Genomic DNA, 26512 nt, shown 5'->3' with positions numbered 1-26512 from the left:
CAGTTTTAAATGGATGTGTATACCAGTTGGCTACACTGATTGGGCCATAGGAGGCCAGGAAGATGGACGTTTGACACCCATGCTAGAGAGTTACACTAAAATGCAGTCCTTAAAAAAAGAGATGCAAATCAGAATTTCAATGCAGCTAAGTGAAACAAAATTGATCCAAAAACTGCACACTCCAAGACCTAGATAGATTTCTTTTTAAAAAGCAGAAATATAAGTTAACATGGAAAAAAAAAACATATTAAATCAAGAGAACAGTTTTGTGCCTGATGTTTATTCAGCTCTTGGTCCCGTGGTGATAGGGCCATTTGTGCGTGAAAAATCTTGCTGGTCTTCCTCATCCAAACCCAAAATGTCTGGAATATCATCAGATTCTGAAGACAAGTCTGTGATAGTGAAATCTGGCACCTGCAGAGGAAGAAATCCAAATAAATGTGAAGGTAAAAACTGAAGGACCTGATTTGCAAAAGAGCTGAACACTCATGCCTCCAACTGAAGTCAACCAAGGCTGCAAGTGTTCGGTACCTCTGAAAATCAGGTCCAAAGTATTAAGCAAATCAAACATTCTCAGTCTTATTTTAGATAGATAGAATGACAGAAACATCTTAAGTAATATAAATTAGTGTATTAATGGATACATTCTTATAATAAAGGTGGAACAGAACTGCATTCAAACAGAACATTTCATAATACTTTGGGGTGGTATGTTAAGGTTTTCTAATAAGATTGGTCTCTTGCAAAGACAGTGTATATTATATCTCACATCAATTAAGAGGTGTTATATATGTTTGCTATATCATCTTTATCTTCAGTCTTCTTCAAACTTCAGAGGGGAATGGGGGATAGAGAAAAAATTAATGGTTATGTAAGGAGCTAGTTGGAGAGCCTGGTTATTCACAGAACAGATACAGCACAGGTGATATCAACACAAGCTCTTCTACACTGCACTCAATTGAAGCAGTAGGCTTCAGTCTTGTTCTGAAGAAATGCTATGGGGAAGTGATTGCCTCTAATTGTGAGAAATTAACATTTCACAATAGTTTGCCAAGGAAAGTTTATATTTGTAATAGACTCACACTGATCAACATTTTAAGAAACAGACTACATGGCTAAACTTTCATTTGTAAAAGCTCAAATCTGCCACCAAATAACTTCATAATAGTTATCAACTCAAGAGCTACTAATAATATATTTTTAAACCAACCACCATCACGCCAGCAGAATTGACACTACCCTACTACAAGTGGAGAATACCCATTCCATCACTCATGCACTCCTCAGTTTCAATGTTGCATATTATTCAATCCCTACCCTACCTGGGTATGTAGAATTACTATGGACTGTTAGCTATTGGGTGAGCAATGATGGTCAAAGTGATTTTTATATGTATGTTAAATGGGTTAGTAAAGCTCTTTGCACATCTAGATGTTGGGCAAAATTTTCAGAAGCCAGTTAGGAGTCTAATTTCCATTCCTGTCAGTGACATGTATGTGATTTAGGAGCTTGGGAGCATTTGAAAATGGGATTTACGCTAGCTGATTCAGGCATTTTTGAAAATGTTACCCAGGCTGAGCAAAGTAAATATATTTTTCACAATTTAATGCAGAGTTGGCTTAAATGTAGGCAAGCTGAGAAAACACAAACTCAGCTACAGCATTTGTGCAGCAACTGCAGTATGTGTGTAGTGCTTGGGTTTACAGTTAGGGTAAAATAGCAAACAAATACCAATGAATCTCCTCCAATTGAACTATCTGAAACATGCTAGACCGAGAAGCAACCAGACCAGTTTATTTTTTCCCCTCTGTTAAGATTGTTCTTTAAAGAACTATCTTGATGGCACTGTATGTGCTGCTATGCAGCAAACTATGCTCAGTCCTTGTTATCAGGAGATGACACCTTTGGAACAGGGAGGCATGGGCCCAAGAAGGAAGTGGCTCCTCACATTACTCAGTGCAACCTCTCTAATAGATTGTGGAGCTCTGGCTCTGAAGTTGATTTACAGGTAGGGAATCTAGAACAGGGCTCCAGAGATATGAGTGCCTCCAGTAAAATAAAACTGGGTTTCAAAAGACATTGCTTGAGCCCCAGGATGATGACACTTAGCATGAGGAGTGCAGCATAAAGGCTTATAGCAGCCATTGACTAGTTTTAGATAGAGCTTGATCTTCTAATGAGATCAATAGCATTAATCCCACTGACTTCAGATGGCAGCAAGAATGAGGCTCCATCCCTATTGGCAGAACTTACTCTGCACCCTGCTGCATAAAACATCCACATCGTAAGAAAGACTCCACATAGTAATACATTTAAAATAACGCTGTATACTTTCAGGAGCTGTACCAGCCGGGGCCGCCCAGAGGATTCAGGGGGCCTGGGGTCTTCGGCAGCGGGTCCCGGGGCGGAAGGACCCCGCCGCGGGTCTTCAGGGCACTTCGGCAGTGGGTCCCAGAGTTGAAGGACCCCCTGCCGCTGAATTGCCGCCGAAGACCTGGAGCGGAAGAGGCTCCAAGGGCTTGGGCCCCGTGAGAATTTTCCAGGGCCCCCAGAGCGAGTGAAGGACCCTGCTCCAGGGGCCCCAAAAAACTCTTGTGGGGGCCCCTGTGGGGCCCGGGGCAAATTGCCCCACTTGCCCCCCTCCCTCTGGGGGCCCCTGTACCTAGCACTCCTTGCCCCACTAGTAACGGACTAGGAAGTCTAAAACAATGTAACCAAGATAGCAGGAGACAAATGTGAAGGTGATACGTAAGTTAGGCTATGTCTACACTGCACTTTTATCAGTAAACCTTTTGTCGGTCAGGGCTGTGTAAAAAAAACCACACCCCTGACCAACAAAAGTTTTCCCAACGAAAAGCGCCGGTGTGGACAGTGCTTTGTGTGAGGGGGAGACTTTCTCACCAACAAAGCTATCACCCCTCATTGGAGGTGGTTTTATTTTGTTGGTAGGAGAGCTCTCTCCTGCCAACAAAGGGTCTACACAGAGAACCTTACAGTGCCACAGATGCAGCAGTACAACTGTGCCACTGTAAGATGTGCAGTGTAGACATAGCCTTAGACTTACAATACACTCCTGCAGAACTACTTCTACCCCCTATACTCATATTTAAGGGACTCTGCATTGGAGGCACAGTCATTTACACCTTCTCAAGTTACTTGCACTTAAAATCCTTTAGATGTTAGAAGAATGGATGCAAGTAGCTCTAAGGGACTCTAAATTAGGGCCTATTAATATTTGTGGTTGCTACACCAGCTGCAAACCCTGTGGTAAATGCACTATGTCACCTACAACAGGGTTTGCAGCAGATTTATCTTTATTCTGAATCTGATAAGTTGCACCAGTTGAGCACATATTTATACATTTATGCAAACCCCCATATAGACTAATACAAAAGCTCCTACCAATTATAAACCTTTAATGTAAGAGTTTAACTTTTACATCACCTCTGTATTTGCCCTTATAGTTTAGTTGTTTCATATTTGTTGGGGAATGGGAGAACATAAACTCCTCATTTTTTGTGTGATTATGACCAAAAAAGCCAGGTAAAACTTCTCTTGAACCCATTCCCCCCTCCATCAACACTAGTTACAGTCTCTATTAAGTTACTTTAGTCCATAAAAAGTTAGACTGCACTCTAGTGATATGTGCATTTATACACTTTTGGGGTGGAAAACCATTATGTGCATTTATCCACTATCTTATCAGAATTTATTGTGTATTTTATAACTTTAGTAAGAAAAATGTGGGGGTTATGAAGAGACTTTTGAAACAGAACTACATACAATCAGCATAAAAAAAGCAGTTCCTTACTTTACCGTTTTAGCACATGGATTCTGCCTTATTTGCATGCGAGACTGAAAACTTCAAAAAACTCAAATTTCAATCTAGTAAGTTGCAAAACTAATACATTCAGAACAGATATCAATATTTAATGAGCATTCACAATAGTACTGACCTGATGTTAAAATAACAAGCACTGCAGTGCCTGAGTTTAATACTCTATTGAGAAAGCAAAAATTCATTGATAATTGCAGGTTAGAATATGGGTCCTTATTTTTACGGATGAGACTTTTTGGCAATTTTTTCCAGCTCATATGGGGGGCGGGAACAGATTTGTAAGCAGCACTCAGTCAATGCATTAGGGAGGCTTAGAGTCCTGGTGTAGTCAGTAATAATACGGGTGTTTTATTAAGATAGTCTGCTGCGAGTAGAATGTGTTCCAACCCATCTTGATCCCCAGGAAAGATGAAGCTGTCACTATGTTATTATGGAAACTGAAAGCTCTGTGTTCTGGAAAGCACTGTGTAAAGTAATGACATTTTGTAATAATGTCCAAGTACAGATTCCAGCATGTAACTTAAGTATTCACTTTTGGGGTGGAAAACCATTGCAGTGTACAAGTGTTTTCTGGAACCTTAAATGGTTATTCTAGACCAAAAACCTGAAGTCATAATAGAAGTAACCAGTATCTAAAAGTGGGTGTAGTGTCAGTCAGGCTCATCTTTATGTCAAAGATCTTGCATTACAATTAAGTGAGGCTTAACTTTACCAATTACTGTTATAACACTTTATTCTAGGGGTCAGTGTACTTGTTTGTAAGTCAGTATATTTAAGACTGGTAGTTTACACATAATTGTCACTGTATAGGAAAGGAGACTATAAGGTAAAGCTGACTGTAGAAATCAATAGCTGAGATGTATAGTGGTTTGGTTTTTTGTTTTCCTCTAACATCTAGAGGAGTGTGTGGTTGTTTCAGATGGAGGGCTAAAATGATATTTGCTGACCACCTAATCATTGAGACACTACAGTCATGTTACATTGCATAATGACCTACTGGAATAGTGTATCAAACCACAAACAATGTTTTTTAAAAAAAAAAAGATGAAATCTTTGTTTATTCTCAGGTTGATGGTAGAGTTTCTATGAACTGTTGTTGAGCTATTCATTTTGCAAGCACGGTGAGGAAAGTTAAAAAAGAAAAACCATGTATATGAACAGCTTCTGCCCTTACCAGGGCTTTAAGTGCTGTACAGATTCTTCCAATTTGAATATTTATTATGTTTTTAGTCTATAGCTTCAAAATAGTCCCATAGCAAATACAGTACATTTCTTCAATCAAAATGGTTTGGCAGGCAAATATGAATGAAGTCAAACCACAAACCAGCCCACAGATGCATCTGCACTTCCATTAGATAGCTCCAGTGCTAAATCACTATGTGGATCTTAAGCACAGCTGACATCTTAGTACCTTTTTGTCTGGAATCATGTGGTAGAAGCAGGGGCTGCTTAGGGAACATCTGTATACAGAGTGCTACTGTCTCAAGGAAAGACCTGTATGAGTTAGTTGTGATTCAGTTTAACTGGCATTTGTGAACCACAGTGCTCCCCTTCAGCTATGAGAGCAAGGTTCAAAACCCAGAATACCCACTTGTTTGACCTTCATTCCCTATTTATCTAAGGAAAGAACTTCTAGTCCGGCAGTAGCTGTCTCTTCCTGGAAACCTTTTCTGAGCTCTTGCTCAGAAGGCAAGTCTCACCTTGGAAAAAAGTCAGCTGAGCAAGCCAGCTGAATACTTTTGCTCAGTCTTATGGTTCAGAATGGCTGCTCAAGAGCTCCACCAGCCTTAAACAGCTGACATTTGGAAGTTCAATCCTGAGTCTATCAGCCTACCTGGGAGTAGCAGTTGGTTTTTTGTCTTCCCTTTACTGCCCAAGGCTGCCTCTGTGCTCAGACCGGGAGAACTGACAGCAGCATGCTTTCACAGGCACCCATTTGGATGGTGTCTAGTATAGGGGTAGCCAACTTTTTGTCCAAGTTCAGATTTGTTGCTCAAGGTATAGTCAGGGTCTAGACTACAGAAAAACTATTTCCCACTGCAACAATGGTAAGTAAATAAGATCTTGCAGTCTGTTCACTGTCTGGTAGTGTGGATTTAGCCCATGGTCCAAATGACTACCCCAGGTCTACCTGTACAACTCATTTGTCTTCAGCCCTAGCTACTGTAGCTGTAAGTGCTTTTACTAATAATCCTCTATTAACTACTCACACTTCAACTGATCATGAAACTCCATTGTGTGGCTTCTGTATATGAAATTTGTTTTAAAAAAGGAGTTCTTAAACTGTCAATTTACCATGCAGAAAGTTTAGGGCCAATTCAGAGATCAAAGCTGCTTTAGATTTTCAATACCTTCAAGTCCCTTCAGCAAGTAAGGGACAGACAGACTTGCTCATTCATGGTGTGCTATAGTTCCTTACACATCCTCAGAATTCATCCCATAGTCTAAGTTGGTATGTAACTTGATGCCAAAAGGACCAGAAGAGGGTCCAACAGGAGGCACTATGACTCCTACTTTAAAAACTTATAACCTCCTGTTAGTTGGCTTTTCCTCCTGCATCTTTTTGGTCCCTCAATATGTAAATTACACCAGCTTATGAGTGCCTTAGGTTTGATTTAGGACTTTGTCTCTGAGCTACCAACAATTGTTCTAGTATCCACAGTCCTACTTACATTTGTAAAATAATTTACAAACAACCAACCCCCAAAAAACTAAAATTAGCCTGTATTTTACCTTGTAACATCTCTAAAGGGAGCAGCAGAAATCAGTCCCTATCTTATGGTAGAAGAAACAAATCCATTAGAATACTTTTGAGTCCACTATTAATAACTAGCACCCTACCAAATTCACAGGCATGAAAATGTGTCATGAGCCATGAAATCTGGTCTCCTCATAAAAATTTGGTCTTGTGTGCTTTTACCCTGTACTATACAGATTTTACAGGGGTGATCTGTGTCACAAGTTGGGGTCCTCACCCAAAAAGGAGTTGGGGCACAAGGTTATTTTAGGTGGGTTGCAATATTGCCACCCTTACTTCTGTGCTGCCTTTGGAGCTGGGCAGCTGGAGAGTGGCAGCTGTTGGCTGGGTGCCCAGCTCTAAAGGCAGAGCCACCACCAGCAGTAGTACAGAAGGAAGGGTGGCAATACCATACCATGCCACGCCACCCTTACTTTGTGCTGCTGCCTTCAGAGCAGGGCTCCCAGCCAGCAGCTGACACTCTCCAGCTGCCCAGCTCCAAAGGCAATGCTGCTGCCAACAGTGCATAAGTAAGGGTAGCAGTACTGCAACCCTCCCTACAATAGCCTTGTGGACCCCCCACCATTACAATACTGAAATTTCAGCTATTTAAATCTGAAATCAGAGGATTTTAAATGTGAAAATTCATGACTGAAATTGACCAAAATGGACCATGAATTTGGTAGGGTGCTAATAACAACCCAGGAGCTTGAACATCTTAATGAATGGGAAGTTAAGCGTGAACATCTCTTCCACCATGCTTCAGCCCACTAGTCACTGAGTTCACTAGCCACTTTGATTTTCATCTTTAAGTGGTTTCTTTACTGCAGCATGGCACAAAAAACAAGCCATCCTCATTTCCAATAGTGGATATGCAGTGGTTTGAGGCTTTAGTTGTGGCAATAGGGAGAGCCCAGATGCTGAACAGGTTAGGTCAAGCTTGACCTAGGGTAGAATAATTAGTACTTGATCAGAAGTTTTTTTAAATTACATTTTTCTCCAGAGTGTACAATATGCAGCACATGTAATCAAATTAAGTCTATGTAGTTTCAAATGCATGTTTGATTAAAAACGCAAATTAGCTTATTTTCAGTTCTGATTTTTCAGACTAAGAGTCTATTGACTGCAGGGGGAAGTCTGCCAATGCAGTAGGTATTAGAAGTCACATGCAAGAATGCCCATACTGCAAGCAGGACAAACATCTGTCCAGGCCATCCTGCACAGACCACCTCCTTTACATTACTGAGCAGTCATTTTTACAGTCCAAGTTTTCACTAAAGCAGACAAGCACAGACAAGCTGGAATAAAGCTAAGAGGGAGCAGAAGGGTGGATGGGGACTCATGAATAGGAAACAAATGCAGCAGCAACATCTGACCCATCTCTGTGTAATGCATCTGATGTGGGTTAGTAACCAGTAGTTTGTATCTACTTTGTTGGCATTTCAAGCCTGCCTTTGCCTGGACCCAATTCAATTTAACAAGACAGTGAGTCACAGTATTTAATAAGGAAGTGCTAAAATGTTTGTTTTTACACCATTCAAATGAGACAGACTTTGGCTGCTGAAGCATTTATTACTGAACATACAAAATGAATTACAAAAAAGGTGAAAAAGCACTACAAAGACATGAAACTAGGCACCCTGGTACAAACATGTGTTCATATGCCATACTGCAGATTTAATTTTCAGTACTGGTTTTAGTTTATTTAGTTAAATAAGGATTTTTTAGAAGATTTGAAAAAAAAAAAGTCAGGGCAATGAAAACTCAGCATTTAAATAAAAAACACACAACTCTGGCTGAACAAGTTAGAAGCCTTACTTGAAAGGAAAGCAAAGCAAGTGGCAGATTCATATTAAGGCATTATGCTTTTGTGACCTGTCCAATGAGGTGATTAAGACAATTGTACAGTCTGAGCTATCATAGCCAAGTGCACAATCTGTGATACTGAAACAGTGGAAGTTTGATAAGGTTCTCTTGCTGAGTGGCAAGACTTTTAAATGGAGTGCCAAATGAGATCATACTATAATATTTTTCCTGCACAGGTCACTGACTATCAAAGTTTTTGGTTGCAATTAGTTCCATTTAAGATCATATTGGACACTTTAGCTGTCCGGCAAGAGGCTTCTTAACCAGGTAACTAAACAAGGTGATTCACTGCTGTAAGTTGCTGAAGTTTCAAGCCTCAAGGCACATTATGCTGGTCATTGTTTTCAGAGGCACTTACACAGGACAGCAAAATCATTTTTCTTATGAAAGTGCTTCTTAGAAGAGAAAGGACACATTCATATCTTTAGGCCTCCACCATCCCCACACTGTGGATATTCTCCCTCCCCACATAGGTCACCTGACAGCTACAGTAGTTAAGTCACCTTGTTAGCTCTGACAGCAGAGTATGTGTGCACTATGCAATTTAATCTGTGCTGTGTTCATGCTGTTTGTCATCCTGGCTGGCATTTTTCTCCCCTTCACCCTTGTGCTCAGCAAGCTGAGACCCAGCCAGTTGTGGGTAAAAGGGACCTACCAGCCAGTTGAGTGGTGTGTTGTTAACAAGATAATCCATCACATCATCCAGAGACTCCTTCATTTTCTTCAGGTGTCCTTTGCTAGTGGTGAGAAGGTTATCTGATACTTCGTGGAAAGACGAAGTAGAGTGGAAGCTTCTATAGACGTCCCCTGCCATTGCCCCAATATGATGGGCTTGGTCCTGAATGTTCTGCGGCAACCCCTGTATACTTGACACCAGGGTGAGGCAAGTGGTCTGAAGCTGCTGAGTCAGGCTCCGGGCAATGGCTAGTGTGCGTGACTCAATGTACTGAAAACAAAGCATAATAGCACTTTAGAGTTAAGCATTTCATTGACTAGAGAGTTGGTCACTGCAGCAACTGTACTGTTGTTGCAAGCTCACACCATGGAATTAAGGGGAGATGGAGAACTGAAGCTGTGGCAGATGAGAGCAGGGCCTTCATTTCATACAAAGCAAACTATTAAGCTGTTGGCTTTAAGGAATTTACTAGGGTCCTTGCTTTTGAAAACACGTCTGACAGACCCAGGATACGTGAACCCTTGAAGGTTGCAAGTCTCTGAAGTTCACTACATGTCATGTATAGAAAAGGTCTGTCTGTTCCTTGTCTCAGACAACTGTAGTACAAGCTCAATAATTCACTTGGTTTTAGTCAAACACAGTTGAAGCTTTAAGCTGGAAGCACAAAATGCATCTCATAAGTGCTTAAAGTTCAGCTAATCAATTACTGCATTTGTGCAGTTATCAGGATTGGTCGTTAAGAGGCTTGGGAGGAGAGGGAATAGTCTGGCAGGGTAGGGAGAAGAAAAAGTAGGATTGGAAAATTGCATTGTTGGTCCCACCCAGTTGTTCTGACCTTCCAAAGATAAGCTAGATGAGAAGATGTCCAGGACAGATCTGAGTGCCTGACTAGGTGTGGGAGAGCAAGTCATCAGTAGCTTATCCCCTAGCAATAGTTTGAGCTCGTGAGTCTCTGGACAGTAGGTCATGGCAGCTGACTATAGGAGGTCAAAAGGCCAATTTAAAAAAAAAAAGCCACTCTAAAAGTGAGGCTGCAATAAGTATGCCAAAGCTTGGCTGCTAAAATTTTAGCAGCCTTTGGAGAATGTAGTAGAGAAGGGCACCCAGTTACTGCATTAGGCCATTACTGCAATGTTTAGGGTTCTTCTAAACAACATCTGCATCTAGTTAAACTAATTTGTTGAAATGAACACAATAGGTGTAGCCAATTAGCTTGCATCACTAATTATGTCTGGTGCCAATAACCAAGCCATTACTTAAGCTGGCCACAATAGAGCTAAATTTAATTTTTCAGAGCAATGGGGGTGGGAGGGAGAAAAGGGGCAAGACACCATTCAGCTTCTTCATGCTTGCAGTGCATCTTAGCAAGATGGATGTTCCATGAATCATTTTGAAAACACAAGGACCAAAAAAAGTTGTATGTATGTAGTACCAAGAGTATAAAGTGACATTGCATTTACTTACCTCAGCACTGAGAGAGTCACCATCATTTTGGCCTGTGTTTTTCTTCCATTCTACCCAGGACTGATATAGCATTTCCTGGGCACCATGAAGTTTCTGGTTGGCACTATTCATGTTCTTTCTGGCATACTCCATCTAGAAAACCAACCAATGAGGTAGTGAAGCAAAGATCCCAAACAGTTTAGGGTGATTATAAATGTTCTCTAGCCCTCCCACTCTTTCCAAAAAAGTCACTTCAAGAAGGACAGTTTTGTTGGGTGAAAGGACATTTTTAGAGTGATGGGGGGGAGGGGGGGGGAAGTCTGCCTTGTTTTCTTCTAGTATCATGTGCAAGTGTTGAAGTAGTGTACAGGTCTTAAAGTAGTGAGAAACTGTATACACATGGACTCTGAGAATGAGTATTCTGTTGCATGATTCTAACAAGTAGTTGCAACTTCAAAAGTCATAGCAAGATTTAAAGAATCCTATCTTACTAAATGAATAGAGTAGGATTTTGAACAGAATTGCAAGACATTCTTCACTTCAGGGTCTAAGCTGGCCCTTTAAACAGCAACCGGTATTTAATAACTATATTTTCCTATTAGTCTTGCACAATGGATGCAATCTTATTTTGGGAGTGGAGGCTGAATCTGTCTTAGTGTAAGAAATGAGAACTTGAAAGATAATGGATGTGGTTTGGACCATTAAGAACGTTTGATTTAATTAGTTAAAACAATTTTAGTTAAGTTATCCATGTTTCTTTGACAGAAGTTCTAAGATTAAAAGACTACCAAGAGATTTTTGCATTTACACCTCAAACACACCCCAAATCAGAATTCTTGTTAACTTACCAGATTAACAGTGTAATTGAGCTGTGAAATGGTCTCTTGGCTTTTGTACTTAGCATCTCTAACCCTGATTAAGGCCTGTTGGTAGGCACGGCTGCGGACCTTTGAAGACAAGGATCCGAGTCTAATGTAGCAGCTTGGCTTTTGAACTCCAGCTTCAAATCCTTCAACCTTTGTAGCTTCTTTTGCTAAGAGAAAGAAGTTAGTTTAGACTGACTAAAAGTTAGGTTAGCAGTCCAGCCTCTAAAGGATTAGATGGCAGTCCAACTTATATCTGGATGGGGCAAAAAACCTACCCCTTCATTCCAAATATGCTACCTCCCTTCATATGTCAGCAGGGAAGGCAAGAAGGCATCATGGTTGGATTAGTGAAAGGCCATGTCTGAGATTGGCGTGACACTGTATTGACACTATTCAACTAGTAGGGTTGTCAAGTGACACTGCTTGTCTCTCCCCCACTCCCAATCCCCATCCCCAGTTAGGGTCTCATCTCAAGTAGTCTTACCTAGCTCCTCTTCAGTAAGTGGAAGATAATGGTCTACAAGAGTCTCCGACCTGCTGAGTGCGCTATCCACCCCACTGCTCACCATCTGCACCACACGGCTTCCCAGGACAGTGTTAATGCTGCCATTGACAACTGACTTAGTCATTTCCACACTGTCATACACAGCTCCTTTAGTCTTGTCCATGACTCCAGTAATTGTATGGGCAACAGTATCCTTGGCACCAGTCACAGTGATTGTTACAGCATCTCTTGCACCAACAACTACATCCTTGGCATTGGCGACCACCTGCAAGGAAGAGAGGCAGACTCCTCATTTAATAGTGGGAGGTATTTAAGTTCTGGATTTCCACACACTTTCCAAAAGTAGAGAAAACTAATGGTTTAGTACAGGTTTTTTTTTGGGGGGGGGGGTTTTTGGGGGTGGGGGGGGTGGGGGCAGGGCAGGGCAGGGGGGGGCAGGGGGGGGGGGGGAGGGAGGGGAGGGGAAGGGGGGGGGGGAGGGGGGAAGAGGAGGGGCAGAGGGGGGGACAGGCAGAGGGAGAGGGGGGGCAGGGGGGGGGCAGGGTGGGCAGGAGGAGGCAGCAGCAGCAGGGCAGGGCAGGCAGCAGGGGCAGGAGGGGCTCAGGGCAGGGGAGGGGGGAGAGGAGGTGGAGGAGGTACAGGAGAGGGGCTTAGCAGAGAAGGGGGGGCGGGGGGGGGGGGGAGGGGGGCCAGCCCAGTGCCCCAGTGCTAAAGTGGTGGTGGTGTGGCAGTGCACACACCAGCCAGGGCAGGCAGAGCCCTCCCTGCCTGCCCCTGTCCCCCCCATGCCCCAGGAAGTGCTGGGGTGGGGGGGGCAGAGGGGAGGGCTGCGTGCACTGGAGCCCTGCCTTGCCGGCGGGGGGGCTGCTGCCGAGAGAGCAGCGCTGCCTGCAGCACCACCAGGGGTAATCCCGCGGGCCGGATCCAAAGCCCTGAAGGGCTGGATCCGGCCCGCGGGCCATAGTTTGCCCATCCCTGGTTTAGTACAACTGGTTTCAAGATTCTTTAAGAGGCATTCACTACAGGGATAGAAATTTGTCTGTCATAACGAGCAGAAACCTACAGCTACTCAATCAGCATTAGAGGCGGCATTTCCACCACAAAGTGGATTAGTAGTTTATACTGATGCAAGCCTAGAATGAGTAGGCTGGGGAAGAAGGGGGGAATAAAAAAAGAAAACCAAATACTCCCAAGACTTGTTCCTTTAAGGAACAAGTTTTCCAAAACTTTTTGGAAGCCTAACCTGTGACTGTTTAGAGGGACCAGGAGTTAATGCCCTGTTCTGATCAAGAGTCCTTTGGGTTAGGAAGATTTATTCTTCCTACAGTGGATTTTATACCACCAGGTCCTAATTAGACTATTTATACTAAATTGTCAAAGATGAAGGTTTGTCTCTCCATATCAAGAGAGCCTTTCAGGTAATACTGAAGCATCATTACCAAAAGGAACCCAAGTAGCACAATAGATGGGAACCCAGCTATGTGGCCCATTTGGTAGCCCCATACAGGAGACTACTTGATGAGGTCCCCTAATCCCCCAAACAAAAAATACATAAACCCCTGCAAAGAAGCTTCCAGCTACCTTAAGGAAGGACAATAACTCAATATGAAGAGAGGGCCAGGAGATTAGGTTTTATCAGAAGACCCTGAAAGGCCTCAGGCTAGACAGAAGCAGTGTTAAGAGTCGAAAGATTTCTCTTTTAAGAAAGACTTCAATGAAAATTTGAAAAAAAAAAAAAAAACCTGAACAGTGAGCTCAGTCACAAAAGGTGTTTTCATTTTACTCACATGGTAGCAATGGATGAAAGCAGATCCTCCTACTTTGCAGTATGCTAAGCCACTGGGAAGTAGGTTAGATGAAGCTCTTTAAGCAGTGACTGTCTTGTGTCTTTGACAACACCTAGCACAATGGGGCCCTCATACTAAATGGAACCCTTGGGCACTACAGCAATATGTCAACAAGTTATAAACTCACTTAGTTTTCCTTTCCACCCAAATGAATAGTGAGAGCTACAAACTTTCACTTCATAGTTGGTTCTCCAGTTAGAGCTCATTTTTAAGTTATAGAAAATGTTTATATGTTAAAGTCATTTTAACAAATTTAATATGGAAGCTTTCTACTTCAATTACATATAAACCATTTCTATAGTGCCTAGATATCTGAAGCACTGCAAAAATGTTAACCCTTATATTGCTCTGGTAAGTCAGGAGAGTCTCTTCCCCATTTAAACGGGGGATGGAAACAGATGGAGGGCCTGAATTACAATAGTGCCATGCAGCCACTGACTTCAGTTGGTGTTATGGATACTCACATCTGGGGGTGGGGGAGGGAGGAAGAGAAGGCCCTAAGTCACTCCAAAGGCCATAGGGTGTCCGGGACAAATTCAAGGGTCCAAATTTTCAACACTGTGCTCTGCTCTTAGCCTTGCTATTTCAGTAATTACTCAATCTCTGGTTGTCCCACTTAGAGACTTAATGCAGTAACTGAATGTACCTTGTCAGTTGGTTGATATAGTATAGGCAGCCTCTCTTCAATTTTGTCCAGTCCTATGCATGCATAGCTGTTGGCAACTGCAACTAGAGAAGTTAAGAATGATTAAGTTGCCCTTGTGATGTTTAAAAACAAAAAAACCATGTACACCCTACACACAAAGCTAAAGGTTAACATTTGTTGAAAAAGGAAGCTCAGTCCAAACAAGTAACATTTTGGTTAGTTTCTTCCTTAAACAGAAGGAAAAAGTTCATGCAGCTTAATTCTACAACAGCTTTCAAGTGCTTTGCAAGTGAAGAAACAATTCACATCTTTCAAGGAAGTGACCTTGTGAACACTGATGAAATATCTCCTGGCTATTTGCCAATTCTTAATAGGCTCTGAGCTAACACCAGAGCAAGCAGCCATGAAACAGTTGCCAAATTTGTAACTGCAAGTTGTACTCAGAAGTAGGTGAAAGGGAAGTATGATGCAGAGCTCAAAACTGGGTGAAGGGTTAGGACAGAAGTTGAGCAAGAGGCTTCTTACTCAAGCAATCATCTTAGAAATCAGTGTTCGTTAGGAACAAGTCATTAGAGGTTTACTCTTAGGAGATCCAGACCTTGCTTGACTTCAGATTTTATTTATGAAAGCTCATTTAATTACAGTTGCTCATGGCTTATTGCACAAAGCAAGGTAACAGTTTTTCTGCTGTCTCTAACTTGTTAGAAGTAGGTTTAACTCAGAGTGCCCCCAGATTCAACACCTCCCCAAAAAAAGCATATATATTTATATCTGAACTCAATGGAATAGTTGAGCATAAATGCACAGAAAAGTAGAATTATGCCTTACTTTGTGGCTCCAGCTTCTGGATGATAGGCATAGCACTTGTCATGGCCACTGCAGTCATCGTCTTCACTCCTTTCTCAGCTATCTCACATACTGATTTCAGATAGGGATGGTTATCTTTTGTGTTGACATAGGCAGAGGACACCATGTCATAGGTGGAACTCACCAAGGGAAGGTTAACAACCCTGGCTACCACATTCTGTGTAAACAGAGAGAGAAGGTTAAACCCACATCCTTCTTGGCTAGGAGACAAAGACTGACTGTCAACTCATACATACCTGTTGTGAGTCAGCTGCTACTAATGCCATTTTTTTTGGTCTTGAATCTTGTAGAGCCTACAAGATAATCCAAATTAAAAATTAAGTCCCAAATAGGCATACCACTGTTCCACTTTAATAATCTAGGCTGAGTTCTTTCCCTTCTAGAAAAGAAAGCAGTTCTTAAGAAAGCCACCCAAAAAGGTTTGAATACTTGTGAGTGAACCATCCCCTTCATGAGGAGGATCAAGACAATGTGGGCTGTAATGAATTAGAGATTCTACTGTAATAATTTAGCTTGGTTTCTCTACCACATTCACCAGTTCAGGTAATAGGCATTCAGGTACTAGATACAAAATTAAAAAAGGATGGTCAACTAAATGGAGAGGTTTATAACAAATTTTTCACTGATTACTTCAGTAATTTGACAGCTCTGTCTCTCTAATCTAGGTTACCCGTTTGGATACATCTTCCATGTAGCAAAAGAAAAATACTGAAGAGTTAAAAATTGTGATTGTAGGTGGGAGGACTGAGTAAAATGGAATATCTGCAGCTACTTTTAAGTAATATTTCAAAATGGACTAGATTTTAAAGTGGTCAACTCACAGGAGAACCTTGAAAAAAAGTGTTAGGAATTTATGTATCTAAGGCCCCAAATCCTGCAGACACTTGCACATATTTGTCACTATGCACAAAAGTAACTTGTGTTGTTGAATTGATTAAGTTAAACATGTGTTTCAGCAGGATCAGATTCTAGTGTACATATTGCTGTACAATAGGCAGTGTGTCATCCCACCCCCCACAAAGGATTTAAAATGTAGAGGCATAAACAAATTCATAGCCTGGTGGTGTCTTTATAGCTGGCATCTGTACCTGTTTCCTTCCTCACCTGCACTGAATGGCAGGGGGTTTCAGCCTGTTGCTCCTAAGACATGTAGGCTGTAGATCATTTAGGACTGGGCTATTTGTGCCAAGGTCATGCCCACCACATGGGCATTCTAGAGCAAGCTATTGTCCCACATACAGGGCAGGGTTTCCTCACTGCGGAGAGCCCTGAATTAGTTGGCAGGGTAAACATTTGTTGCCAAGTCACATGGGGTTGGAAGAGAAAGCAGCTGTCACACCAAGACCCACCCTTCCTGCTTCTCCACAGGCAGACATCTGTAGTGCCAGGGAAATGGTATTGGCAGTCCTCCCACACAACTCTCCTAAATCTGCCAGGCTTTCATCTGTGTCTGTGGAGGTATAGGGGGAGTAGATAATTCAGTTAGGACTGGATATACTAGTACTCCTGAACATTCCATGGTGTCCTTCAATAGTGTAGAGAAGGACAGAAGACACTGACTAAGCCACAAGAACAGGTGCTCTTTATTTGTAAGAGTTAAGCACTATTTAACTATGCCTTTAAGAGTCTGTTCATTCTCAAAAGACCCATGTGTCTCAGGACATTAGAATACCACTGTAAAGTTTAGTCCACAAAAGAACCATGCAAAAAAGCCACCACAAACCGCACCACCCTCAGTGTGGGTTTGTTTGTCAGGAGTTCCTGACAAACAGTTCCACATTTAATATGTGCCAGAGTTAGTACAGTAGTTAACACTAAAGTTCCTGTTTCAGTTCTTGATTGTTCTGCTTACAGCTTCAAGCACAGCTTTTTTCCTGTAATGCCCAACGAACCAGTATGCAAAACACTGAGGAGTGATAGCATATATGAACAGCCACATGGGTCAGACCAGTGGTCCATCTAGGCAAGTATCCTGCCTTCCAACAGTGGCCACTGCCAGGTGACCCACAGGAAATGACCATGCACACATGCCTTTTGTATTTCTCCCCTCTCTCTTATACAGTAATAAGAGCCACCATTTGTATGCAGAACAAATGTGGCATTCAGCAGACTATTACTAAAGAATACAAAGACACAGGTGAAAAAAACCTCCATGTTAAGTGTTAAGAAGACTTACAGGATAGATTCCACATCAGATGACAATACTGTAGTCATGTAAAATGTTAAATTCCTTTATAGACTATCAGGGTGGATAAAATTCATGTTTTAAAAAATATTTGATAAAATGCTTTAAGAAAGCAATATTAAAAACTCATCATGGAATAGGGATTGTAAATTCTAAAGTACAAGACAATATATTCATGTAATGTTTTAGAAAAAAGTTTTGTAAATAAATTCAAGTAGTTCATGGATTAGGGACCCAATCTTACGTGGTTCTTGGGGCTTCTGTATAGCTTTAGGTTAATCTTCCTATCTATCCAATGGGTCTCAGTCTAGAAGATATCATCAGAGATGCTTAGTTTTGCAGTTCTCAAACTGGATTTGTGTCTCCAGAGATAACATGCTTGTTCACAGCAAAAATGTTTTCATATATTTATGGTGAGAAAAACAGATCTCAACCCTATTGTCCCTCTAAAGTGCAAAGCTTCAAAAAGCTCAAATAGAAGATTGTTTGGGGCTGAATAGCTCTGGAGAAGAAGTCTGGAGGTAAATGTGAGAAAGGAGGGACACAGGCAGTAGAAACAAAAGTGAAACTGTTTGAGCAGCACATTCTAGAAGTCTGAGTGTAGCCTTCATTGATTTGAGATCTACCATACCATTCTCTCACTATGAGGGAAACCTACAATGGCAGCAGGCCATAAAAGAGACCCAGTGTGGGAATAAGAAATATGTTTGCTGATGTTTTAAAGAAAGTCACACCAGTGAACTGGTGGAAGTCACTTAAACACTTGGATTCAGAGACTGCTGAAGCAATAATCTCACTTTTAATAGCAGTAGCTTCTTCCACTGGTGTAGAAAGAATATTTTCTTCCTTTGGACTAATTCATTCCAAGTTGAAAAATTGTTTCAGACCTGAAAAAGTAGAAAAGCTTGTTTCTCTTTTCCAGATTATGAAGAGACAGGAAAATGAAGGCAGACTGCGTTAGCTGCAGAAGCCAATATTTTAAGTTTCTCATGTTGACCTGGCTGACAGTCAATTTAATTTGTTTTATTAAAAAAAGATTTTAGTTAGAAAACAAAAACCTAATTCAAAAACTTGAATGTTAACTAAATTTAAAAAGTCATATGCTTGTTTTGTTATACTATGTTTGCTGTTGAAAAAAATCCAGAATACATAATCTTGTTTTAGTTACAAAAAACAATTTAAATGTTTGGTGATGTTCTCCTAATAGAGCATGGCAAGAAAATCCTCCAAATATTAATGGATTAACCTGTTGAATTGGAGATGGTTCACCTCCCAATGATTTCATAAATATCTGCTTCAATTACCTTTGGTAAATTCAATAACCAATCATTCATTTTCTGATATAGCTGTAAAATGAATCTGAAAAGTTTTCAAAATAAATCACTTTAAAAATGTATAGTGTGTACCTTCTAAAAATGAAACCTACATCTGAGTTGTGAAGAATGTATTAAGGTTATAAGAGCCAACAAGAATGCACTTTTATGTAGAAATCCATGATTAAATTGAGTCTTCCTGACTAGTGATTTAAATCAATTTGATTGAAATCAAATCCACTCTGAACTATATACACAGAGCACAATTGAAAAAACCACCACCTTTGGACTGCAAAGTACTACAACACTGGGATGGGGTAGCAGCAGGTAGCTAGAAGCAAGGACACTAAGAGAAACCTACTCTCGCACAGCTTTTCATAGTTTTAATATCTATGCAGACCAGACATGACAGTTTAAGAGGTCTCATCCAAAAGACCCACACCACAGAAGACATACTGAATTCCTCTCATGGAAAAATGGAGTTTAGCCATTCCTGGCATGATTTTAACCTCTCATTCTAGGAGCTAACCCAATGTTTAAGCCATCTCCTTCAGGTCCCAAAATATTTTAGAGTTCACTACATGAATATAACCCCACAAGAACGCTTTTACAGTCCCTTCTAGTTAAAAGGGAATGTGGGCCTTACCAAAGAAAGCGTATTTGAGAAATGTGTTTGAGTCAGACCCACATGTTTGAAGGCATATTTTAGAGACAGCTTAGATCCAGAGACAGGAAAATGAATAAGCAGACTGAGTCAGGAGTTTTGTTCCTACTTTCATAAAGAGGAACAGAAATGAATGGTTTTCAACTTTCAGGCAAGGTGAGGAGAAACCCCCTTTCCTCTCAATACACTGAGTGGACATATTTCTGAGTAGCAGCCCTGTTAGTCTGTATCAGCAAAAAAGAACAAGAGTACTTGTGCATCTTAGAGACTAAGAAGTGGACACAGGAATTTGTTCCTATCTGCTCTGTGTAAACTGCAGACAAACACCTGTATGTGGATGTCACAACTGCAGCTTTTCAGTGACCTACTGGGCAGAAACTGGACCAGCAGCATCATGTGTGCTAACAGGAGAGGGGCACCCGGTCACGCCCACAGGCTATTCCAGATACAAGGACCACTGTCAACAGAGCTCTCCTGCTAGGGCCACCTGAATGAAGGCGGCGTCACACAACGTTAGGAGTGACATTTTAAATGCCCCATTAAAGCAACAAAAACCCCTCCCTGCCCCCAGGGAGACGGACTTGGGCAGCCTCCCAGGTTGGCACAGGAGTGCGGCTGAAAGGGGAACCCTGCAGATTAAGATAGCGGGACTGGACATCCCAGCAATACAGCCACTCCCCTCACACCAGCGTGCGCTTCGCCCTAGCCCCCTGCAACCCCTCCGCAGGGGGGGGGGTCAGTCAGCGGCTGCGCTGGCGGCCACCCTGGCACTGCGGCACGGGAGGGCGAGAGCCCCCATCGCGCTGTGCCGGCTCCGTGCACGAAGGGGGGAGGGCGAGCCCCGTTATCAGGGACTCGCTCCGCAGCGAGCTCCGGGGGTTAACCCGGCTCCGCGGCCGCCCGGAATGCGCCACCGCGGCAGATGACAGGCGGTCCCGCGCTGCCAAGGGCGGCTTCACTCACCCGGGAGCAGAGAGCGCTGCTGATCCGCCGCTGGGCTTCCTGCGCCTAGAGACACCCCCAAGCTGTACTGGGACCCTCCCTCGCTTGCCTCTGACCGGCTCCCGGACACTGCAGCGACCCAAGCCAGCCTGCCCCGCTATTTATACAGAGCGGCTGCCTCTGGGCCGCTTTCTCCTCTCGCGAGATCGCTGCGTGGCACGGCTGCTGCTGCTCCTCCCCCCCCCGGCCGGGCCTTCTGTTCTCACGTGATTAGCGGGCGCTCGGACGGGCCGCTCTGTCAGCTGATCCGGCCCAGCTGCCGAGCGCGCGCGCTTGGTCCGGCCTGGCCGCGGCCGCTGCTGCTGCTGCCGGGCTGCTCGGGCCCGGGCTGCTCGCTGACGCGGGGATCGAGTGGGGCGGGGCGAGAGGCCTGCGGCCCTGGCCTTTGTCGTGCGGCACCCGCGGCAGTAGAAGCGGCAGGGAGGAGGCCGTTTTGAAGTGATGTGTGTATAGGCGCTCGCTGCAAGCGTTCCCAGCACGCTGGGGTTGGTGCTTTGTGCCTTAGGTGCAGAGGTGAAAGTAAGCGCTATGGCATAGCAGCAAGAGCCAGTACACGGCCGACCGTACCGGCAGGGGGCAGCTTCCTCAGCCCGGCAATTTAAAAGGGCCCTGGGCACCTGGCCCTTTAAATTACCACCAGAGCCAGGCTGCTGGAGCCCTGGGGTAGCGGCCGGGAGCCCCGGGACTCCGGCGGTGATTTAAAGGGCCAGGGGCTCCCAGCTGCCACTATTGCAGTCGGAGCCCTGGGCCCTTTAAATCGCTGCCAGAGCCCTGCTGTTGGAGCCCCAGGGTAGTGGCTGGGAACCCCAAGGCTCTAGCGACGATTTAAAGGACCTGGGGCTCCCAGACGCCACTACCGCAGCCAGAGCCCTGGGCCCTTTAAAGTGGGATTTAAAGGTCCCGGAGATTTAATGGCCCAGCCTCTTTGGGTTGAGGCCCCGCCCCTTGCTGAGGACCCTGGCCCTGTGTACTGGTAAGTCCCTTGAGTTACTTTCACCCCTGCTTAGGTGTCTGTGCTACTCATGTCCCATGATCAGTTCACATTTCCCTGTGGTCAGCTCTTGGGCCCGGCCGCTAAGGATACCCATTGCTGGCACCCCCCGCATCGGCAGGTCTGTCTGCCAGTCTAAGGGGAGGCGCCACTAGGCCTAGGGTTCAAATAAAGTCAGACGACAACAAATGACAATGCAAGAATGGGAGTGAGGGTTACAGACTCAAAAGCAGGGAACCAGGAGGGGACACCAAGCAGAGTGTTTCTGTACCTATTGGGAATCCAGGGATGGGTGGGTACAAGCCCGCCCACAGCTAAAAGTTCCTCCCACCCCAGCCTAAGGGGAGGAGCTACTGGATCCAAAGCCCAAGCAATTCCAGCAGACAACTAATGATAAAACAGGGACAGACATGAGGGGGTCACAGGACTATAAGTAGGATTACCAGGTAGCAACTGTGAAAAAATGGGATGGGGGGTAATAGGTGCCTGTATAAGAAAAAATAGGATTGTCCCTTTAAAAATGGGACATCTGGTCACCCTAAAGTAGCCAGAGGGGGATACTAAGCAGAGGATCCCAGACAGCACCCATAGGCTGTTTTTGTAGAGGAGCTGGTTCTCTCCTTTTCTTCTAAGCTTCTTTTAATCCTTTCCTGGCCCAGCCAGAGTGGGGTGCCTTCATCTCAGCACAGTGTCTCTATTCTGCCTTTTCACTGTAACCTACACCAAGCACTTTGGCTGCTTATTAGCATGCTAAATCTCTTCTTGCACTACAGTTCTTAAGCTCCCGTAACTTGATTCTCATCCACAGTGATGAGGCATTTCCCATGTAACACAGATTATATCCCTGGCACCAAAACACACCTTATAGGACAGTTGCCTTTTGTCAGTGCGGTCTGACATTTCTGAGCAGGGTTAGGTTCTAGATCACATTAATTATTATTATTTGTAGTACAATAGCACCTTGCGACCCCAACTGAAATCAGGGACCCATTGTGCTAGGATAGATGAACATACAGTAAGATATAGTCCTTGCCTACCTCCTACACCTTAAGAGGTAAGGCTTAGATCCTGCGACTTGTGTCTGGATGGAGCCTCACTTAACTCAATGTGGTTCTGAGTGCAAATCTTCACCTTCATGCAACAAATTTCAGGGCTAGGGGTCTGCACCTATGTTACTTTAGTGTCACTTAGTGGTTGAAGATTTGTTATCACTTGTGCAACAGGCTGTGTGAATTTCTCAAACAAGATAATGTAAGGCCACATGCATCTTATTAAAACAAGATTGATTAGGAAATAATATTAAAACAACTTGTAAGTTCTTATATCACTCCCATCACTACACTGTATGAGCTTGGCTGAAAATACCTAACATGTAAACATATCCAGCCCTAACTCAGTAAGAGTTCATCTAAAGAGGTACCAACCTATAGATAAGGAAAAGGACGATAACCAGCTTGTATCGTTAGCCTGCTGATTGTTTCTTACAACCTCACCATAGCTTCCTGCCTACTAAACACTGACTCAAGTTTCAGATTCTTGGGCCTTGTAATGCTCCTCCACCAGTGGTAGCAATGGAAGAAACGGATGTGTAGACAATACTCACGTGAACTCAGGCATTCCTACCAGTATGTTTTGTAACTCTGCTCTGAGGAGCTGAGGAAATGTGAGGAGCACATTACTAACTCCGCTTCTGCTACAGTCTCAGCTGGCTGCTGCTATTTTCACTCGGATTAACTTCTTGTGGTTCCTCAGAGCTAAATATTTAGCCAATCGTTAGCTGAGTAACGGAGAGGGGAATATCAACTGAAGGTGAGGGGAAATGGCTAAGGGTAGCATACATAGCAGGGACCATGGCTGTGAGCATGGGTGATACTGTATGGGGAGCATAGTGAGGGAGCAGAGATTACATTCCCATTCAACAAAGCACAGCTGAGACAATTGCCAGCCAAGGAGCTTCAGAGCTGGAGTGTGTGAGGGGACCCGTGGGTTACTGAAGAGTATACATGGCGTGTGAGAGAGAACTCTAAGCCAGCAAATTAAGTCTTCACTACAAAAATAGGTGCGTCTTTACATCAAGAAAGCTATTTCAATGTAAAATCCTAGTAGAGACAAGGCACTCTAGTTTTTACGCTGATGTAACTAGTGGAAATTAGCCTATGCCCTGCTCCTGGGGTTCACCTCCACTAGCAACATTTTAAATTGCAACACTATAGTTGCGCAATTTAAAATTATTGTTAGTCTTTTTATTTTCTCTGAGTGAGTTTATCTCCTGTGCTTTTAAAAAGAGATAACACAATATTATTGCAGTAATAACACAATGCCGTTTGGTATAAATGGCAGCATTTCAAAATAGGGTTTACAAAGTACTACAACTAATTATCTCAGATCATAGTTGACATCACATCATCAAAATTAGCTCCAGAAGAGTATGCTGATGTTCTTCATAAGTTCATGTTACTGCATCTGGTCCTGAGAAATGCACATGCTCTAGGCTCCAATCTTGCACACCTTTACACACATCGGCCCCACAAGGTACTTAAGTATGTACTTAAATTTAAATACACCTCTACCCTGCTATAGCGCGGTCGTGGGGAGCCAAAAATCCCTACCGCATTATAGCTGAAACCCCGTTATATAGGGGTAGGGGTGGCAGGGCACTGGCGGTGATTTAAAGAGCTCCAGGCTCCAGCTGCTGTGGGGAGCCCCAGGCCCTTTAAATCGACGGTGGAGCCCCGCTGCCACAGCCCCGGGGTAGTTGGAGCCCTGGGCCCTTTAAATTGCCGCGAGCCCCGCTGTCGCAGCCCCGGGGTAGTGGTGGCAGGGCTCCAGCGGGATTTAAAGGGCCCGGGGCTCCCCGCAACAGCTGGAGCCCCAAGCCCTTTAAATTGCCGGCAAGCCCCGCTGCTGCAGCCCTGGGGTAGCAGCAGCAGGGCTCCAGCGGTGATTTAAAGGGCCCTGGGCTCCCCGCAGTAGGCGGAGCCCTGGACCCTTTAAATTGCTGGTGAGCCCCACTGTTGCAGCCCCGGGGTAGCGGCAGCGGGGCTCCAGCAGTGATTTAAAGAGCTCCTTCTGAGTTGGTAATCAACATATCCTTCTTTGGGATATGTTATCCATCATCAAACTTAACTCAAGATTGTCCCCATTGGCCCTCCCACATTTCCTCATCCTTTCCAGTCTCACATAATTCTTTTCTAGGTTTTGCAATCCTGCACTACATCCTTTTGTCTTTGACTCCACTCTTATTCTTTATTCACCTAAGTAGTCTGTCTCCTTTACTGTACTTGTTGGCTTTGTGGATAAGCCTTTGTGTGTTCCAGTATCAAAAGCTTTTTCCTAGACTAGGGTAATCATATCCATAGCTTCCCTGCTATGCTTATTTTGTTTTTTCTTCACAAGATTATATCCTATTTTAAGGCATGATCTCTTTGTGACTCCATGGTGACTGTTTTTACTAATGACAGCATCTCTCCTATAAAGTCCTCCTCTCTTTTGTTTCTGATCACTGTATCCTGCATATATCCTCTAGCACAGTGGTTCTCAAACTTTTGTACTGGTGACCCCTTTCACATACCAACTGTCTGAGTGTGACCTCCCCCCCTTATAAATGAAAAAACTCTTTTAAATATATTTAATACCATTAAAAATGCTGGAGGCAAAGCAGGGTTTGGGGTGGAGGCTGACAGCTTGCGACTGTGACCCCCTGAGGGGTCCTGACCCCCAGTTTGAGAACCCCTGCTCTAGCAGACATTCCCTCTACTTTCTCTGGGAAGGTGTCTCATCAGTAGTTAGGCACTCTAATTTTTCTTTGTCACCTATTCTACTGTGACTGAGTTCCTGTGACAGTTGAGAATTGCCCCTTTCCTATTTCCTTTCTTAAACACTAAGGGCACTAGAGTTTTCCTGACTGTCTCAGTGCCTCCTGTGGGTTTCTGTTTGAAAGGAGTCAGTCTGGCCATGTACAAGAAAGCAGCCCTGTACTTGTGTCCTCAAAACTGCTGTTATTTCTACAGTGAAACTCTATTGGCTTCAGTGCAGTTATAGCAGGGTTGAATTTGACCCTAATTTGTGATTGATTGTTGAGATTTCCCATTACCTTTAGTATGTCCTGTTCATAAGTTATCTTGGTTTTAGATATTGTCTCATTCTGCTGTTCCTTCAGATGTGGTTGTCACTGCAAAAATCTTTCCACCAGCTTGCTTCTTGTGGGCTAAATTTTCAAACGTGCCAGCTTCCTGTTACAGTCATTTATGCAGAGGCCATAAGCTAGAGCTACACTGATGTCCTGTCAATTTAAATAAGCAAAAAGGAACAAAAGTTTCAAAGTCAACAACTATGAGCACAATGGATGGGAGTAAAAGCAAGTGGAGAGAGGATTGCACAATTGTCTGTATCTATTATACATCCATTCGCCCATCTGATTTCCAGAAAATATAGCACAGAAAGGAGGAGGGAACAGTCCCTAAGCTGAAAGAGCAGGTTGCGGAAGACCAATCTACTGGGCTGCAGATGACTTAAGGACCCATGGACAGATGTAGTAATTCAAGAATTTATTTGCCTGTGCATGGCAAGAAGAGGGGAAACGATCCACTCCCCCAGGAGAGATACAGATGCAAGACTAAAGGAAACACAAAAAGGACTGCAGAGGGTGGAAGTGATCACATAAGGCGTTCTCTCTCACACGCCATGTATACTCTTCAGTAATCCACCAGGTTCAAATGTGGTTCCCTCCCAGGATTTAGAGGATAGCATCTAGACAAACAAAATAGCCATGGAGGAACAAAAATATCACTAGGTAAAGATAAACACCATTGTCTATACAGGGGACAGCACAGTGCTCCAAGTCATAGGTGGGAGAAGCATGGTGAAGTAAGACACACAGGAGGGGAAGTGAAGTGTGGCTCATTCATGTTGGAGGTGGAGGCACAATATCAATTGCATGTACCTGCATATTGTTCAGGAGGTCACCATTCCTTCAGCCACTGTTGTCCAGATATCAGAGGAATACTGGGCAGGCAACAAGCATGTTGCTATGGCAACAATATACCCTCCCAGGAAGATCACTATAG

At 43.6% G+C, this 26512-nt stretch overlaps 1 protein-coding gene across 7 annotated transcripts; it reads right to left on the bottom strand.

The window, feature by feature from the left end:
- Positions 1-252: 252 nt before the first annotated feature.
- Positions 253-26512, bottom strand: PLIN2 (perilipin 2). Of its 7 annotated transcripts, none has more exons than XM_039543934.1 (10): positions 26389-26512; positions 25540-25728; positions 15528-15584; positions 15253-15448; positions 14425-14507; positions 11911-12196; positions 11409-11593; positions 10582-10713; positions 9097-9387; positions 253-414 (listed from the first exon to the last, which is right to left on the bottom strand). In XM_039543934.1, exons 3-10 carry the CDS (start codon positions 15555-15557, stop codon positions 280-282), a joined length of 1338 nt encoding a protein of 445 aa, XP_039399868.1. In that variant the 5' UTR covers positions 15558-15584; positions 25540-25728; positions 26389-26512; the 3' UTR covers positions 253-279. The 7 variants fall into 7 exon arrangements, with proteins under 7 accessions (XP_039399868.1, XP_039399864.1, XP_039399861.1 ...); XM_039543930.1 differs by lacking the exons at positions 25540-25728; positions 26389-26512 and adding exons at positions 16641-16741; positions 20417-20534; XM_039543927.1 differs by lacking the exons at positions 25540-25728; positions 26389-26512 and adding exons at positions 16641-16741; positions 17468-17498.

Source organism: Mauremys reevesii, linkage group 6 (genome assembly GCF_016161935.1).
Source record: "Mauremys reevesii isolate NIE-2019 linkage group 6, ASM1616193v1, whole genome shotgun sequence".
Taxonomy (NCBI): domain Eukaryota; kingdom Metazoa; phylum Chordata; order Testudines; family Geoemydidae; genus Mauremys; species Mauremys reevesii.
The sequence above is the reverse complement of the archived record's forward strand: the minus strand, read 5'-3'. Positions and strand labels throughout refer to the sequence as shown.

Bases quoted from the DNA above. Each gene is read 5' to 3' on its own strand.
- PLIN2 (XM_039543927.1), bottom strand. The intron at 15,449-15,527 runs GTATGTATGAGT...CTGTTTACACAG, and splicing joins TAGCAGCTGACTCACAACAG to AATGTGGTAGCCAGGGTTGT. The intron at 11,594-11,910 runs GTAAGACTACTT...TCTTTCTCTTAG, and splicing joins ACTTACTGAAGAGGAGCTAG to CAAAAGAAGCTACAAAGGTT.